General features: G+C 32.8%; 1 protein-coding gene across 1 annotated transcript; it reads left to right on the forward strand.

The window, feature by feature from the left end:
- Positions 1 to 4,180: 4,180 nt before the first annotated feature.
- Positions 4,181 to 19,570, forward strand: LOC110025545 (proteasome subunit beta type-1). Its single transcript, XM_020726093.1, has 7 exons — positions 4,181 to 4,379; positions 4,483 to 4,590; positions 5,042 to 5,123; positions 15,196 to 15,325; positions 15,408 to 15,550; positions 15,864 to 15,950; positions 19,467 to 19,570. Exons 1-7 carry the CDS (start codon positions 4,339 to 4,341, stop codon positions 19,539 to 19,541), a joined length of 666 nt encoding a protein of 221 aa, XP_020581752.1. The 5' UTR covers positions 4,181 to 4,338; the 3' UTR covers positions 19,542 to 19,570.
- The last annotated feature ends 429 nt before the right edge of the window (positions 19,571 to 19,999 follow it).

Raw genomic sequence — 19,999 nt, forward strand, 5'->3', positions numbered from 1 at the left:
TATTAATATTTTATTTAAAATGCTATTTATTTAATAGTTTACTATGAAATAGCAATTTAAAATAGGATTAGATTTTTAATGTATTCATCTAGCATGTTTACTTGTTGTATCATTAATGTTAATAAAAAGTAAATTTTGATGTTAATATCACTCATCTAGTTTCCCATTTAATTTTTTATTATATTTTTGTTTTTGTACTATAAATAAAATTTAAAGTTCATTAAATGTACAAAATGATATATTGATTTCTTTGGTACCCTGAACGAAATAATATGGGATACATTGATACTTGAGTTATTGGTATTATAGGTATTATGGGTATTATGGGGGACTCCTCGAGTCATTTCCCTAATTATAGAGGGATACATTGATATTTTGGTACCCTAAATGAAATAATAACTATTGACCAGAAGGTTAAGGACGTGTTCCCAATTTCGCCATTCTGAAGCCACATTCTGAACCTTAAACCCTAAGTTTTCAAACTGAAAAGCAGGCGAAAAACCCTCCAAATACACCCTGAGGTGGTTTACATGCATAAAACTCAAAATTCTCATGGTTACATATTGAGCACCTTACCTTTATTAATTATTTGCATAACACTAAACTTTTTAACCCTCTATCTCAACATTTGTTAAGTGAGAAAAACATAAGGAAAATCATGAAAAATAAGTGCTTTTATTTAATGTTTTCTTTGATTTTTGCATAATAGATTTCCTCCTAAGGGTAAAATCATGAAAATTTGGTGAAGTTTAATTTAGCATCGCAGTGTCAAGGCCATAATCCCAAGGTGAAAATCTTCTCGAGGGCTCAATTTTTTAGGCGTTGGGTGCCAGTGCTTCCGCTCAAAGTCAACACTGTGTTGTCGTACTAAGCCATGTCAAACCAAGTGGATTAGACATATCCAATGCCATAGCACTACCACATTTAGTTTTGCACTATTATGAACAACCATCCTTATGAATCTAAATGTAGAGAAGATCAAGCTGCAGTGGCAGGAACCTAGAGCCGCACGCCGCCACCCAGTGTCACATCATCAAATTTGAACCTGACATGATAGTTATTGATGACATCATTTGAAAATTTTGGAAGGGGTCATATGTGTGTGTACTATTAAAAGGGAGTGTTGGAGAGCCTAGAGAATGATTTTGCAAGAGTTTTTCAGTGTGAACGAGTCTTTAGTGTAAGGAACCCTTTGTATGAGACTTTTAGGTTGCCATTGCTTGTGTTGTTGAAGCAAGGAAAAGAATCCAATGGTTGGACACATATGCAACCATCAGGTTTTATCATTTAATTTAAATTCTATTCTTGATTTACACTTTATAAACACATTTTTGTATCATGTAACATATATATTTGTGTTATTTTCCTGTATACCCATGCTAGGCTAAACTCTCTAATTCTCATGGATCTCTAAATTGAATAAAATCAATGTTAGACTTAGGTTTAAAATGATACACTTGTTCAATGTTGTTTGTGAATTTTCAATTTCATTTAACAATTAGTAGTGGTCATACTATTGTTTAAACATTATGTGAGTTTGATGTATCAACATAGTTTTTACTTGCACATAGAAATTCACAACATAGATTTAAGGAAACAGACACATTTACCATGAAACTTCCTCTTCTCTTTTACTTCCTCTTTCTTATTCCTTTCCTCTCTTTCCTTTCCGTCTTTCTTCTTCCCCTACATGCATTTCTCTATCCTTTTATTTTTTTCTTCTATTCGGCACCTTTCCTCTCTATTTTTTTTCCCTTGACCATTATTCTTCTTTTTTCTTCCCCTTCATGCCTCTCTCGCTTGTCTTCCTTTTCTTCATCTAGCCAACACGTCTTCTTCTCTCTTTCTCTCTCTAACCCAACTTATCTATCTCTCTTTTCTTCCAAAAGCAAATTTGTGAAGGGAAATTAAATAAGTGTTATATTTATTAAATAGTGAAGTTTGTGTGCTAAATATATAAATAGGAGACTTTTGAGTGCTATGTGTGTAAATCCCTCTTATTTTCCTTATTTATATGTGGAGTCTTAAAATAAATAGCTTAAATAAATCTTCTAAAAATGAATATTAAGCTCAACATCAAATATATTAGTTAATATAAGGGCAATTTTAAGAGAAGTATGGGAATTTCCATATGTAATAAATACATCTTAATAAATTCTTATTATTTCTTGTTTTTAATAATGAAAATTTAATGTATGCTCACATTTTTAAAAAAATTGCTCCATTATCATGAGGATAATTGTTTTATTTACTTATTATAAACTTCTTAGTTTTTGTTTTTAAGTTGAAAATCATACTTCACTCGCATATTTAAGCTTATTTAGGCTTAGATCAGCTCACTTCTTGTGCTCTTAGATTTATCTCATTGAGACATTTAGTTCAAACATAAGTTTATTCAAACAAGACTTTAAATGATCCTAAATTTAATTTTGAAACATTTTAATTTAAGAAATGCATTGGGATTTATGTTTGATCTAGTGAATTGTGTGGTGCATTATTGCCTCATATTTTGGACATCAAGGTTTTCGTTGGCTGAAAAGATTCATTTAGCTTCTTCAAAAAAATATTGCGATGTAAAATTAAATTATCAAAAAAAGTTATAAGACATGATGACTCCCTCGATGCCAAAGTGGATTTCTTTTCAGAGTTGTGAACTAAGTAAAATCTCTTCAATAATGATTGAAGTTTTATCTAAAATTAATATTATTGGATTTTAAAAATACTAAAATTGACTTTAAAATTCTTAAAATAATATTGAGAACCAAAAAAATTATTGAAATAAATTAATTATGGTATGAAATCAAACCTGAATGCATAAGATGAGCAAAATCAGGACAGTCCTATATTGACATGAATTGGCACATATTTTTATTTTATCACCATGTTGTGACGATCGTTGTCTGACCAACTGACTATGAATTGAGAGATCCTACATATTAAAGTCAAGTTGACCACTTAAGCTTGAATACAAATCCTCACAATTGCATCCTAAACTTTTTTTTTAAAAATAGGTTAATCCAACCCATTTTGATATGTTATCAACCCGACTTGCTTGATTCCTAGTATGACTGCAAACAAATTGGGCCGAGTTGAGCACGACTATGATCCAACTTGAGTTTGTTTATAAAATTCAAGCTTTAAATGAGCCTGAGCTCATATTGAGCTTTTGGGACTGTGTTCAAGCTTGAGCTTATTTGTAAAATTTGAGCCAGAGCCAAGCTCTAGTTCTAATCAAGCTTTGTGTTTGTGTTCAAACTTAATTTCTATTGGAATTTGACTTATCTGTTTCATATGATGATAATTGAGTAATTATCGATCATATTAATAAGTAAATTATTGATCTTCTTAATTTATATCTATAGAACCTTCATTGACCAAATTAAAAATAGTGCTATTGCGTTATTTATTTTCTAACTAAATAAGAACTATCGAAGAAAATAATGAGTAGTATGACTGAGTTATTTATTTTTTAATAAAATGAGTTTTATCGAGCTTATAAATGAGTTATTTGTTGAGCATATAAAAATAAATGAGCTTTTAAATGAACGAGCTATTAAATGAATAACTAAAATAAGCATATAAATGGATAAAATAAATGAACAACTAAACATACAAGTCTTTTTCTTGTTTTATGCACTACAAATTAAAATTTAATTTTATTTAATATAAATGAAGGTTAAATTAAGTTTCAATTGAGTTTATTCACAAGCTTGAACAATACTTTAACCGATTTTATTCACAAATATTAAATCAATCTTAATTATGAACTTTAAACGAGTCTGTTTGCGAGCTATAAAATGATATTGTTCGTGAACATAAACGAATCAAACAAGAAGATGTTCAAACTTGTTTATTTAGTAATTGAATATTTTGAACTACCAAACCAGTGTATTACGAGTGTCACGATCAAACTACTGAAAATTTGATCAAAATGAAAAATATGGGTTGGAGTTTTATCATGAATTTTAATATTTGAAGAAGAAAGCTAAAAATGAATGAGAGTTTCCGATGGTCTACATGTAATTGCCCCATAAATTTATTATCATCATTCAATTAGCATTGCACAATCATCTAATTGCCCATTTTAGTGATCCTGCCTATTAGATTCTAAGTTCACTAATTGAATAAAAATCCTCACAATTGCTTGATTTGCATCTTGAGCCTGTTTTAAAAGTAGGTCACTCTTAACCCATTTTTACCCGCTGTCCACGCTGCCTGGTTCCGTCCTGCTTGCTTCTCTCTCGACTTGCAGGAGAAGAAAAACCATACGAACGAGCAAATCTGTTCTTAGCGAAATCCAGAAATCATCAGCCCGCTTCTCCGATTCCAGCTTTAACGATGGCGCTGAGAGGTGACTGGGTTTACGAGAACAACGGAGGGTAAAGTTCTGTAATCTCCTTAGTCCGTTCTTTGTTCGTTCTGTGACGATCTAAAACCGTCTTCTTCTAACCGATCGTTATTCTGAATTTCATAATCTTTCAGTACATGCGTGGCGATCGCCGGAACCGATTACTGTGTGGTGGCCGCAGACACCCGTCTTTCCGTCGGATACAGTATATACACACGCGACTACTCTAAGATCTGCAAGCTGTGCGACCCCTTACCCATGTTTCTACTCTCATCTCCTCTCATTGCATCCACGGTTCCTTGTTAGTTTTCTTAATTGAATTTTGGTTTGATTAAATTTCTGCGTAATTGTCACTCGAGCTTTGTCATGGTCTGACTCGATTAGGGTTTATGAAAAATTAAGCAGTTGATGCAAATAGTTGGTGGGCAGATTTCATATAAGTTTTAATTGACATTTTGCTTAAGAATCACATAGAAGAGACTATTGAACCTTTAATACTTTTTTCTATTTTTATCTTTGTAGCGAAGAGAATGTTATACGTAGGTGGTTCTAAGGCATTTTAGTTTGTTAAACGGTTTGTTGGTTTAAGATTTTGCATGAGGGCATGCTATTGTGTCATAAGTTTTTGTGAAGTCTCCTGTAATTTTATTGCACTTTCTTTGGATTGATGATAGCATTATACCTGGTTTGCAGAGCCGACAAATGTGTATTGGCATCTTCTGGATTCCAGGGAGATATGAAAGCCCTGCAGAAGAATTTGGCTGCAAAGCACCTTGTGAGTCATGTTCATTTTCATGTATTTTCCCTTCAGTATAATATATTTTATGTATAGGCACCGGATAATTTGATGACTTTGAGCTCTATCTCTGTTCTTAATTTTTAAAATACCATTTAAAAAAACAATGCTTGAAGGAGATCGGCAATATATTTGTTGGCAATTATGTTGCATCTTTTTGTTCTTCTCATGCACGAAATAATTAGAAAGGCATGCTTCACAATCTAAAGGTTGTACAAAGTTGTGAATTTCTTCATGGTATTTATGGTTGGATTTCATCTTCTGATGATTTAAAAAGCTAACTAAAGCGAGCACACAATACTGATTGATAATGGATATTTTTGTCTTTTATTTTTAGATTTTAATACTAGAGTCAAATGATACTTTTTTGTATGTCCAAGATGGAATTTTGCACCTAAGAATTTATTTGCTTAACACTTGAGGTATCTGTATAGAATTATACAGTATTTTACTTTAATTGTGTTGTTGATCAGTCATTTGAGCATGATGTAATGTCTTCCTTGCATGATTATAAAATTTTTTGAGATAATTCCTATGCGACAATCAATGAACAAAATAATAGATTATATAAGTTATTGCTTTACTTCAAGGCCCAAAGCTAATGCTTGCATCCTTTTTGTTTTCATTTTATTTTATTTATTTATTATTATTATTTTTTTTTGCTTCACTGGATTTCTTGAAACAACTTAATGCTAAAAAATAGTGCTCATCTCCCTCTTGGTGAGATTTTAATAATTCTTTGAGGTCTGACTTTCTCACAGTGTTATTTTTATAAGTTTAATAATATTATCCAACTCATCACCTATGAAAACTAGTTTAATTATAATTTTATTAAAAATCTCCTGGTAAGTTCATATAGTTCTCTAGAATGCTTCTTCAATTTAACCACTTAGCTTTAACTCTTGAAGTTTTTCTTATCAATAATTCCATTCACTTGGATAATGGATCTAATATATTTAAACTTATCACAAGAATGTATCAATGTTCATCTAGAATATACAATGTTATAAATTTTGATTCACTAAAATCTTAAGTTGGGAGAATCAACACACAACTCATTGAATTTTTTTTCTTGATATATTATCCTGTTTCTTTATACAAATATCATTAAGATCAATAGCTACGGTAGGATATATAGTGTGAGGTATCTTGGTCTATGTTACTACAAGATAATATTATTCTGCTAAATGAGATCTCTACTGGGATAAATAAAAATTTGAGTAATGAAAAAAACCAACTTACAACTTAAGAGGCTCAGGGTTGATATAACTAAGATCAAATATATGATGCAATCTTAATGTGTCTAATAATTGATCAATCAATATTTTTGAAAAATGAGATGATGCCCTGATGTGATGGTTTCAAGCATCTTTAAGTTTATTATTCAGAAAAAGGGAAATTCATTTAAAGTATCATGAATTCTAGAGTTAAATTTTAGTGAATAAAATTAAAAAATGCTTTAGGAATACTATATAATGAAACAATATCATGAATGATTGATGATATCAGTTATGTTATATTGATGCGAGCATCGGGTAAGGAGGTTTCATATAGTTAAGTTGAGTGGCATAAATGATAATATTAAGATAAATGTATGTTAAAAATAGAAAGGGTTTATTTTGAATCAATTAAGTTAGGGAGTAGTACTTATTTAAATTAAGCATACACAAAATTGACTTGGGTGATTTGTGCACTGGATAGAGCAAGTACCAATATGCGAAGTATCTAAACTTAGTATGGAAAGATTATGAGTGAAAAGAATAGTAAAAATATAAAATTGGCAAGGCCGTTTCAATTTTTTTTGCTCAAAATACATAGTAATAAATAAAAATGAATGATAACAATGTTTCATAAAATGGGTCCGAAGTTGGATAAGACTAGTAATGCTCTGCATGTTTGAGACTGTTGTAAAAAATTTCGAGCAAATTGAGCTGAATATCTTTTGAAATCACTATATTTAATGCTTGATGATTACATCATGAAAACAAGAAAACATCTATTCTGTCTATATTATTTTTATGCTCGACTCTGATCACAGGAAGAGGTATATAAGCCATCATTATTTTAATGTGTCGACCATGCTAGCTTACTTGTTGGAATTGCTACTTCACATTGAATTCAGATTGCTTCCCTGGCCAAATATTAGAAAGTTTTTCTGTCTTTTTAGTAATATGTAGGAAACCTAGAATAATAAGCGGAAAGGATAAGTGAGATAGTCATTGTCAGGCATCACGCTTTGGTACGTGTAACTTAGAAAGTAAGCGACACTCTGCCAGAGTCAAAGGTGGAGAATCTTAAAACTAAACCCATAGTTTGAGTAAGATAGATAATGATTATGTATGTTTAGCGTAATATGTTTTTGCGTGGTGAGTTGGATGGATCTTATTTATGGTTTGTGCATTTGATACAGGGTTGGATGCTTATCTTTTAGCATGAATTGATATATGGAGCAGCACTCGGAATGTTGCTTGGTCCCTGTCAATAGACTAAAGATATGATACCCGATGCACAAATTTATTTTTTTCTAACAAATTTGTCATTTGTTGTAAAGGAAAAATAGTTTCTAATGGTACAAATGAACTATCGTAATTTGCGTAGTTATGCGGATATTAAAAAAAGAAAAATCAAAGCCTAGTGGCGAAGTTTAAGATTTTGATATCCAACTTATTTTTTGAAAGTTATGCCCAATCAAAAAGGTTTTACTTCTCAACAAAGGTACTCTTTGGCATTGTATCCGATGAAGTATCAAATTCAAATCTTTGTAAAAGTTCAACGAATGTTTAAGGACCATGCTTGATTTCCCTGTTGTTTGTAAACTACATTTCTCTGATTCTGCCATTTGTAGAAGTTCCACTTGCATGGTATTTTAGCCTGTTAGTGAAAGATAAATTTGGTATCAGAAAAGACTACATCTCACGGATGGTTTCTACATTGAGGAGTTTTACTGATAGAATGGATATATTATACTGCTCATCAGGATTATGATGTTAAAAGTATAAATTTTAATAAAAAATTAACCTGGCAGGTGAAATGGGTAGGGTTCGGGTTAACCGTGTCTGGGTCAAGTCGGATTTGGGTTGAGTTTTTCAACTCATTTATTATGCGCTTGTGTTCGGGTTGAACCGATTCAAGTCAGACCCAAACCGGACCTGTTGACCCGAATTGACATTCCTACTTCTTATCCAAACCCTAGACTTACAAGCTAAAAGTTTTGGAACCCTCACCTAATCCTATGCCTTGTTCCGCATCCAAGCACTACCCACTCATCTAGGATCAAGCAACATTTTGAGTGCTGCTACTTTAACTCGCCAACTCACTTATTCTCGGTAAAAACTGATAGTATACACGGTGTCTTATCTTGGTATTGGATAGAATAATCATGTATAATACATCGTGCTGCTACTTTTGTATTATGAAATTGAACAAAGAGCGAATGATCAATAACAGACGTGGCAGTCATTTTACAGTCTTCATTAGTAAATTATTTGCCCCCGGCTGGTTACAATCTGTCAACAAGATAATCATAAAGACTAATGCTCCTTTCAATGCAATCTCGTATAAAAAATCACATCAAATAGCATGTAACTTCTTATAAAACATCACATAGCTGAGCACAATAGTTATAAATAGTGGCATAGAAAAAGTAACACAGGATAGATATGTCCATAACTAACACAAACACAAAACTAGAAACAAATGGTAAAATAAAAAAAAATTATTTTTTAGAATCACCTTCTCAATGTTCATATCTTCCTTTAATTATTCCAGCCCATAATTGTCTTTCTTTTGTTTTTTTTTGCATTAAATGAAGTATGTGCTGTGCTGAAGTCAATCACAAAATTCAAGATTAATAATTTCTGAAAGTTGAGAAAGCTTTTTCACACCAATAACTGTATAAGTTCTACGAGTTTCTACAGGTGTAGTGATGACAAAGTTATAGAAGGTGCAACATGTACAATTCCTTAACATACTTTATATTCCATTGTCTATCGCACAAACTAGATTGTCATGTTCTTTTGTTTCCAATATTGGACAGACCAACAATATGAGCCTATTTTTACTCATCTTCTTGAGTATCTTCAACTCTACTAACATGTGCAGTAGGTGGCTTATTATCAGGACTAACTCCTTATTAAATGAATCTACTCGTTCTTCTATAGTTCCGGTGGAACTAATCATCTCTAGTTGTTAATATGTGGCTAAACATCTCAAGTCTTTCTTCCAACTCTCACATGATGTCATTATTATCAAAATTGTTTAGGAGTTGGTTTCTCTTATTTGTCAAAAAGAATTTAATATTTAAAATATTATCCTAACACCAATAGATTCAATGAAATTGGTAATTTAAGAAGCATACAGATATTTTAACCTATAATTTGTCTTTCGACCATTTAGAAAGAGCATCTATTGTTTTCCTTATTGTATTCTATGTTCTAACTTAGGACCGATGTCACTATGCTTCAGGTCTCTTCAAAATTTTCACTTATTGAGTTGATTGCATTTTTTCTTTAATCTGATATACTTATATGCCATTCTTGTTCTAACAGGATTTTTATTGAGTCTATTATCAAGCTCTATTTCTCTCAAATAAAGATCAAATAAAATTAAGATATCCCTTTTTATGATTCCCATTTTCTTTTAAATAATAATTAACTAAAATATAATATAAATTGTTAAGCAAATTCTCTCTTGACGAGTTCATGCACAGGATAGGAGTATCATAATTTTCTCTCCTTTCCATGGATTAAAATAGTGCAACCCTAAACTAGTCTTGAAAAATCTCAGCATGATATTTGAAAGAAAACAAACATAACAATTTTCATTCTCGATATATATCTATACATATATATATCTATATCTATCTATCTATCTATCTATTAAGCCTTTATATATATATATATATATATATAGCAAATTTCAGCTCAATTAATAAAAAAGACGCAAATGATTATTGAGAAATTAAACAAACACAAAAAAGTTCTATTAGAAAAAAAAAATAAAGGCGGAATAAATCTCACATCTAAAAAAGTCAAATAAACTTAAGAGAGATTTGTGTTTATTCTCATCGAAGGAATTCAGCAATGATTTGTGCATAACTTTGTTTTTTTCCTTTTAGTTTGTTTATTTTACTCATGTAGTTGAGAGCATGCCAGCCATATTGAATGAGAGAAGATTGTATTTTATTTCCTATCTTAAGGTTAATTTATATGGTTTGACTTAGTCATTCTTGGTTCAATTTAGATTATTTTTCTTTCGCATAAGTTGTGTGAAAGGTGGTGTTTGGAGAGGCAGCTTGCACATGACAATGGTGGCTTTACCCTCTTGGAATTATTTTGGTTACTGGGATTTTTTTTGGTTGTTGTTTAGCAGTGTAAGCTAGGGCTGCATCTTTTACTTGAAATTACTTTTGTAAAAGGTGGCGGTGTATGTTTCTATTAAAGCTGTGATACTGGGAATGTGGGCTGGTCCTTATCTTGATCGTGATGTCTACATTTGGTTTATACGACACTTGGGGATGCAGTTATTTTGGATCTTATGGTTTCATTGGTTTTCTGTAAGGCATTTAGTTCTGTTAGGAAGGGCCTAGTGTTCAGGAATTCCATGAGGTGCTTTGTAGATGTTCGTGGTGGGATTAATGTGATCGGTGGCTTTGGATGGTAGTTTTTAGATTTTAATTTAAACTTGTATTAAGCTGGAACTTATGTCAACAGTATCTTTGAGCCTAGGTTATGAGGATTTTATAAATAATTGTTTTAAGGCATGCAATTAAAAACTTTTATTTTGAATGAAATTTCTCTTTCTAGTTTCAATTTTATGAGTTCAAGTTGGATGTGAAATTCTTTTGAGTGTTGTACCATTGTGATTACTTATTATTGGGCAAGTCAGTTCTTTTGAGTTGCATTAAACTTGATTCTTCTTATTTTGTCAATTTCGTTTCTTGTTTTATTTTATTTACATGATTCAACATTGAATTGTTTCGTGCCATTGATTTTAATAAAAAAATTAACATAGTGGAAATAAATTGTGGAAATTTAATTCACCTTGCTCACTGATTTTATGTGTTTTTAATTCTTGACCGAATTTCTCAAATTATTTCGATCCTTGGTTATTGCTTGGGTTGTAATTTAATTCTGCTTATTTACATCTACAGAAAATTGAGTTAATTTGTGGCTTAAAATCTATGAAATTATTTCGATCATTGGTACTTTTGCATCAAGAAACCTCAACCACGGGGTGCTCTCTTCTCACTTTTTGATCAAAGCTGCCACCGGCGGTTTCCCTTTTGCCATCATTGCACTACTTCTTCACAAACTAGTGAAGGGTGAAGTGTTAGGGTTCTTTGGTTACGGTTGCTGTGAAGCTCTTCTATGAACTATAGAGCTCCTTCACATTCAATCATGCACTTATATGGTGAGAACGATGAAGATTAGGGTTCTATGATAATAAGAAGATATATTTAGGAGTTAAATTTTGATAAAGTTTTAAGGGTAAACTTGATCAATTATTTCTAAAAGGAGAACTGCAATTTGGATGGTGTGATAGGTAGTCAGATAATAGTTGTTGGAAATATCTCGAAGACAGTTAAAAGGAGAGTGTTTTCTCAAAAGGCAGTGCATGCAAACATCCTTATTAGATTCCTTTCAGCTTTCTTACACTCAATCAAAGAAAGGGCAAGTCTACTTCGAGGAATGCTTTCGTGAGAAGACACTCCGACGTTCATATTACATAAGATTGTAAGCTTAGAAAAGAATGACTTGTCCGACTGTTCCCTACGAAATATCGGTAAACCAAAATGGTTTCAATGGTTGAATGATTAACTTACCTTTATTGACAGGGGTTATGTATAAATGTTATGATTGTAGAATGGGATAGATGATGGATGGTAGAGGAATTTTTTCTTGAAGATCCGTAATGTTTAATGAGTGGAAATGTACCTGATTAAGTTGCTTTATTAACCATCTTGAAGATCTATGAGAGACAATTCTATCTTTGGGGTAATGGATGGATTGATAAGGTTTTAAATCCTTGAGATTCGTGAGGTCAGTGTTTGGAGTAAGATCATGGATGACTTTAAGAGTGGTCTCTGGTTTGATTTAAGTTGGACGTACCTTGGTTGATGCCTCAAGATTTGTGTTGATTTAATTTAATTTTTGTAAGGGACGGCAAGCATATTGAAGTGATTTGATGGTGAGGACTTGGAAGTTTTGTTGTTTTATTGCATAGGGATCATGAAAGCACAAATCTTGGCGTGCTACTATTTGGATGGCTAGGATTAATTGGTACTTTATATTTTTACAGGATACAATAACAATACGCACTGTTTATAATTAATTTGATGATTGGACAAACCTTATTTCCTAAAATTTTTATTCTATTTTACGTATTTTTTACTAGTTATTTGTTTATATATATGGAAATTGGTATCCATATTGTAATGAAAAATCAAAATCGAATTAATTTATTCTGTCATGCCCGTATTTGGAGTGACTTGGGACCATCCAATATAATATTTCTCAAGTTTTTAAGTTTTGGTGCCGGAATTCAGAGTTCACTTCCATCCCTTCCAAAGATGTTATGTTCGTGTTAGAAGTTACTTGAGTGCATCTAATGATGTAAATCACTTTTTCATCCTTTTAATTTTGAGTACCAACGTTGTGGAACAAAACTAGCTCCAGAAAATTTTTCTGACACTGAGTTCCTGCTTCTCATATATGTTTTTTTTTTAAGCATAAGAAACATTGAACATCAGGAATAGGATCAATCATACAGAGTTCTTCTGTTTTTTAACTATTGATTTTAGTGGAGTATGCTGTAGTTTGGAGGAGGGCTTCAGCTTGGGGTTGAAAACAAGTTCGCAACAGTAAGCATTGGAGCGGAGCTTGCATAAATCGCGGAAGCTATGATATTCTCGATGAAGCTTGAGAAAAATGTAGTTTCGAAATGAAGAGAATTGGGAAATTCAATAAAAATTTAAGAGAAAAGTGTCAAAATGATCTTCTGAGTTCATTTTTGTCACAGTGTCTATAAATGTGTCAAATTAGTAGTCCATAATGGGGACCTGTTTAACCCATATCAAAAGAGTTTGATGACTAATTTGGCACTTTATAGACATGGATTCAAATGACCCCACGTAAATAGCCGACACTCTACTTACATGAGTGCAAAACACACATAAGTTAAGGGGAAGAGCTGGGTCAGCCGATATCTTGGTAAACTAGCTTGAGATGGCGGGCTGAAACTATGGCTTTAGAAAACGAATGGTGGAAGGGACTGACCATAGTTGAAATGACCTGTGGAGTTCTTTTGTTCTTTGAGCATTTGTATTCTGTGATATTGATATGGTTATGTGGGTATTAACATAGTTGACATCAAAATTGTTTAAACGAATAAAACCATTCTCTTTTTTGAGTTTGCGTGATTTTGATATAGTTTGAGTGAAATCTTGTGTTAAGATATTAATACCTTTTGTTAGAAGTTATATTAGGAAATAATTGAAGTTAAGATATTATTTTTATTTCCATGTTGAATATGGAATAGATCAGCATTAGCTGAAGAGAGGAACACGTGCAAACAACCAATAGAAGTTTCCATGGAGTTGATCAGCCATGACATGACAATGGAGTTTTTTCCCTTCCTAAGCTCCATCTGCCAGGACAGTCTTTGGAGGCTCACGAATCATACCCGTGAGATGATTGAACTTTATAAACAATGACACTGCCTGGGACCATTGGAGGAAGTTACCGTCGTTTAAATTATGAGTTGTGATCAATAAATTCTTGTTAGCTTCCTGTCCTCCGGTCTGCAAGGGAGCGGAGGCTGGAGTCGATTCTTCGGTGAAGTCAAGAACGTCTTCTGAGGGTGATCCATTGGAAGAATCAACTATAATTTCGGCTGAGCCGAATGATATGTTGTTGTGATTTTGAGCCAGCAATAAATTTCAGTAGAATCACGACAAATAAGTATAATTGCAGGAATCGTAGGTAAACTACACGAATCCTTCCTGCAGAACAACAGTAGCAGGAACAGAGGATAGACCAGCGACAAGCTAGGGCAGATCGGTGATTCACGCTAGGGCAGAGGAGATGGTGCATTTAAGGGGACATGGAACTCCTCAGTTGTAGCAACAATGGAGCCTGAGCTACAGGCCGAGCTAGAAAAATAGAGAACACTTTCAAAGAAGGAGACATCAACACTCGCATAGATTTTGTTTGTGGTTGGATCAAAGACACCTACCCACTTTGAGTTGCGGAGTATCTAAGGCAGATACATTTTATGGATTTGGGGTTAAGTTTACTCCGAGTAAGGGCAGTGTTCCTGACAAATTCAGTGCACCCAAAAACCTTAGGATCCAATGTGGAGAAGACCCGATTAGTAGGAAAGCATGACATCAGGACGACTGAGAGGGTTCGAAACTTATGAATTCCCCCTTTCATATCAATATGATATTAGAGCCAAACTTCATACCCTAACCACCAGTCTTCCTTTCAGAGCCGGCCGGACTCCACAGTGCCAAACTTGTGTTAAGAAATTAAATTTAAAATAAGAAATAAAATAAAATTATATTAGGAAATAAATATAAACCTCATAATTTCTAATAGGAATAAATTATTTCCTAATATAAACTCTAACATCTTGGCTGATTGTATTTTATACATATTGATCCCATTAAAAAAAATTACAAACGGTTAACAATTCACTCATTTGTGTTCTCTCAAGAGGGATGAACAGTTATCTCCATTTATTTGCATGAAGTTAGAAAACCTATTTTTTATTATTGTTTTGAAAAGAATAAAATTTGCTGGTTTCATCATTTGATTTGCCAACTGCAAGTAGTTGAGATAAGGCTAATGATGATGACGATCATATGAGTTTCATCATTTGGTTGGTATATTTAAAAATCAACATTGATCATGCTTGTTCAACTAGCTGCTGGCCTAATGAAACCTGTATGATATTTAGGCCTGCATGCCACATTGTACTTTGCATCTCGCACATGGCCACTGGATAATATTTTCATCTATTTAAAACAATTTTTGCCGCTTCTTTCTAGATATATCAACATCAACACAATAAACAAATGAGCTGTCCTGCAATGGCTCGGCTTCTTTCAAATACTCTTTACTACAAAAGGTTCTTCCCTTACTATACATTCAATATTCTAGGTGGGCTGGACAATGAAGGTATGATTTTATTTTTTCTCATTTTGTCTATTTATTCCACTGCCCAACTTCTGCACTCTTACCCTTTTACCCCTTTGTTTAGGGAAAGGTTGTGTTTATTCATATGATGCTGTTGGATCCTATGAGAGGGTGGGGTACAGTTGCCAAGGAACTGGTGGAACCCTTATAATGCCAGTTTTAGACAACCAGCTGAAGTCCCCTAGTCCTTTGTTATTACCTGCTAGGGTAACATGGCTTTTCTCTAGTAAATTTTGTTAGATTTTAGTGCTTCAATTTTTTCTAGTTGAGATAAGTGTCAAAATAATTCCCCAACTTTTTATCAAGAGTTTATAAAAGTGTCATTTTAGTCTCCAAACTCTTTTACTATCTCAGTTGAAATAGTCCCCACGGAGGGTTATTTTAACCTCAATATAAAGAGTTTAGGATTAATTTGGTGCTATAATAGACTCTGGTACTAAAATGATCCCATGCAAACATAGGAATCTATTTTGACACTGCTCTTTTCAAGTTTCTAGAACTCAATAAAAAATTTGAACAGGATGCTGTGACGCCACTCTCTGAATCTGAGGCAGTTGATCTAGTCAAAGATGTTTTTGCATCAGCTACAGAAAGAGATATATACACTGTAAGTTTCCTAATCTTTATTTGCTAGCATTTGAAAAGGTGATTACTTCCCCGTGAAAAAAAATTGAAAGCATTGGATCAAAATGCCCTCCAACATGATTTGTGGAAATTACTTGGGAGGAAAATTGCTTAATTTTATAATTCAGGGTACATATATATATAGGAAAGTTAATCCATCCTAATTTACAAACGTATCTAATATATCGAATCTAAATTTGGAAAGGAAAGAATTCTTAAATAAAAATAACAAAAACATAAATATAAATAGAATAAAATTAATTAAGGAGTTTTCAAAGTTCTCTACCAATTGAATCTTTTATGATAGGTGGGTGATCGACCGACCCACCTAAGAAAGCAATCAGTTACTTAAGTTGTGTCGTAGATGTTGTAGAGACCAAGTTTGATATTAAAATCCGAGAATGTAGAGTTTTGGTGAAGACATCATCAACTTGTTGGTGTGTTGGGATGTAGCTTAGTTGTATAATTCTATCATTAACATTTTCAGAAATAAAATACTTATCAACTTCAATATGTCTGGTCCTATCATGATGCACATGATTCTTGGCAATACTGATAGCTGCTTGAGTATCACAAAACATATGTATATGCCTATTAGAGGTACAACCTAATTCCCTTAATAATTTCTGAATCCATATCCCTTTATAAATTTCTAATGCGAGTGCCTTATACTCTAATTCTACTTTGTTTCTAGAACAACAACTTGCTTCTTACTTCACGTAACCATATTTTTTCATACATAGGAGCAGTAACCTGTGGTGGATCTTTTGTTGGTGAGTTCTCTAGCCCAACTTGTATTATTGTAAACTTTTTCCTTTCTGTTTCTAGTTTCTAAAAAATTAATCCATAATTAGGAGTCATTTTAAATCCCATACACCATCTTCGAATACTCTTCATTTGGGTTGTTCATGTGTTGGCTCACACTACTAACAAAGTATTCAATATGTGGCTTAATGTGACAAATAGACGAGTATTTATACCAATCTTTGATATCTTTCTTTTTCAAAAAGATATTTTCTTCTCACCTATTAGATTTCTTGTTGGGTTCCATTGAAGTGTCAACAGGTTTTCATTCAATCATCCTTGTTTTCTTTAGTTGATCTAATGATGTATTTTCTCTAAACTATAACAATGCCTTTCTTGGACCTTGCTACTTCCATACTTAAAAAGTATCTCTTGTTTCTTAGACTCTTGATTTTAAACTCGACAACACATTTCTTTGATTATAAGAAATTCTATTTTATCATCATCAGCAAGAATCATATCATCCTCATATACGATTAGAATCATATCATCCTCGATTGATTAGATATATTGCATTCATAATAACTTTCTCCCTAAATATTTTGGAATGTGATTAGAAATCATAATTGAGCGGGATACCTCAAGTAGATGCATATTTTTTTTTTCTTTCAACTATCTCATTTGTTGTGGGATATCAAAATATGAACTCATATGGGCGATTATATTTTTTGAGAGATATGATTCAAGGATGGAGTTGAAATATTTCTTTACATTATTAGTTTTGAGGATCTAAATTTTGCATTGAAATTGAGTTTGAATCATGTCATGAAAGGTTTGGAAGGTTTGGAAGATTTGAGTTGTTTCAGATTTCTCCTTCATTTGCAATAGATAAGTAGTTACGGTGTAATATTCAATAAATAAGAGAAACCATCTAGCCCCACTTAGGATTTTCACCCTTGAAGGTTTCCAAATATCACTGTGGATTATGAAAAAGAGCTTGAAAGTTTGTATCGAATCATGTGATAACTATTTGATAAGCAAAAGATGATACAACTTTGTATCATAAATTTGAATAACCCAAATGACAATGCCATAGGTAACCTAATTTTCTACAAGATACTCAGAAATTTGACATCAAAGTGAAGGTGGAAGCATTTGTGTGTTTCAGAAAGATTTTTCTTGAGCAGGCATAGCCTTGATGTATTTCAACACTGTTAATCAACTTTCTCGACCCCACCTGAACTCACAAAAGTATACAAGAAATTTAGTTGTATATTTCATATCATGAGTAAACTTACTGATAGAAATTAAATTGTAGTCAAATTGTGGAACTTATAAAATAGAGAAAAGAGTGATCCTGAGAGAGCCTTGCATCTCTTTTTGAAAAACTTTTTAGTGTAATTCATCTACAAGGTTGGTGTGCTGTTTTGAATTACCGTCTAGAAGTCTTTTCAGCACTTCAAGCTATTTCTCGGTGAATGGTTCATCCGACTCTTTGGATGTGGTAGTAGCCTTGATCTTGTTTTCTTGCTTTTTCTTTCCATGTTCAGGAGCGTTTTGGATAGAATTCCGGGTCTCTGATTCAGAATTGACCTTTGGATTTAAATTCGAAGTTTTCAACCTGTATTTAGTCATAAAAACCTATGTGCGTAGTTAGGGCTACTGCTGCTGTAGGAGGTTGACTGCTAGGCCTTTAGGGTAGCATAAAAATGATTTCCACTTGAGAGAATATGAATTCCCCCACAGAGAGAGAGAGAGAGAGAGAGAGAGAGAGAGAGAGATTTCCACTATAGAGAATCTCCAGGCAGCAACAAACTTACGTTTTGTGCTGCAACAAACTTACGTTTTGTGCTGCCTGCGTTCGGAAGCCTGGATAAGGTGGAATAAAGTAGATCACTGGAAGAAAACACTTGCAGCGAAGGAGGAACACCCCACAGGTAGATGGTGGCAAGAAGAGGACCCGGTGGAGGGCCTGCAAGAACTGATGGCTGCAAGGAGATACTTTGATAGAGAAAGAAGAGCTAGGATTTGTTTCCAAACTCTGATACCATGTAGACATAGAGGAAAACTGCTTAATTTTATTTTTCTTATATAGGTTACAGTTTTATATAGGGAAATCGATCCCTCCTAATTTATAAGCATGCCAATATCTAATCTGAATTTGGAAAGAAAATAATTCTGAAATAAAAATAACAAAAACATAAATAGGAAGTGAAATAACACTAGTTAAGGAGTTTCCAATCTTTCATGATAGGTGGGTGGCCGGCTGGCCCGCACATGACAGTAGCTGTTTACTTAGTTTTGCACATGATTTTCATCAAATGTTATTAATGATTCGAGCTTGAGCCAACCAAACTGATATGGTCCCAGATCAAGATTTATTCAAATTTGTTATTCAGTCTGATCTAATGTTTGCATTGATCTGATCATGATTTGATAAAGTTATTGGCTAGCGTGATATAAATTCAATTCGAGCCAAATCCATCACATCAATATGTGTGTGTGTGTAAACCTGGTTCATGATGAAGCTAAGCTCTATACCAATAAGATTTTGTGGCGACCTTTGATCTATGGTCACTTTCACTGCAACCATATTCCTCCATTTTAGAAATAAATGGGATTCAGTTCACATGAGATGCCATGAAATTGCATCAAATTTTGTTGGTAGAAATAATGCTTGTTCTCTAACAGTTTCATTCAATTCTACCATCTTTTTAATTTTTTTTTTAATTTTTGGGTGTCTGAACTATTGCAGGGAGATAAGCTAGAAATTATCATTGTTAATGCAACGGGTATCCGACAGGAGTTTATTGAACTGAGGAAGGATTAGAAAACCAGAGGTGCAGATCTGCTGGAAATTTGGAAGATAAATATCCTCCAACCAAACTTAAATTAATCTTCCCTTTCTATTTTGCCAAAATATTTAAATCTCAGCTTATTTCCTTAGATTCTTACTGCATCAAGTTGAGGATTTTATTGGTCTTTTTTCTGGTTTTGAAACATCACTACTGCAGTGATTTCTTTTTTCTTCTTTTTGCTGTGAGAATTGTGTTGCCTCAGACATTTATTTGTGATGAATGCTATTCAATTTTAGCGCTATAAATGTTTAATGGTGTAAAATTTACGGTTAAATCTTTTCTTCTTATGTGGAGATACATATGTGGATATCTTCTACCTGAATCTTTTTTCTCCATTTTGTTTAATTCTAATAAGTTATGATAATTTTTTGAAACAATATGCACCAAGTTTTTTTTAGGTCTATCTATGTTTCTTAACATAAATTGAATC

This window comes from Phalaenopsis equestris, unplaced genomic scaffold (assembly GCF_001263595.1).
Source record: "Phalaenopsis equestris unplaced genomic scaffold, ASM126359v1 Scaffold000301, whole genome shotgun sequence".
NCBI lineage: Eukaryota > Viridiplantae > Streptophyta > Magnoliopsida > Asparagales > Orchidaceae > Phalaenopsis > Phalaenopsis equestris.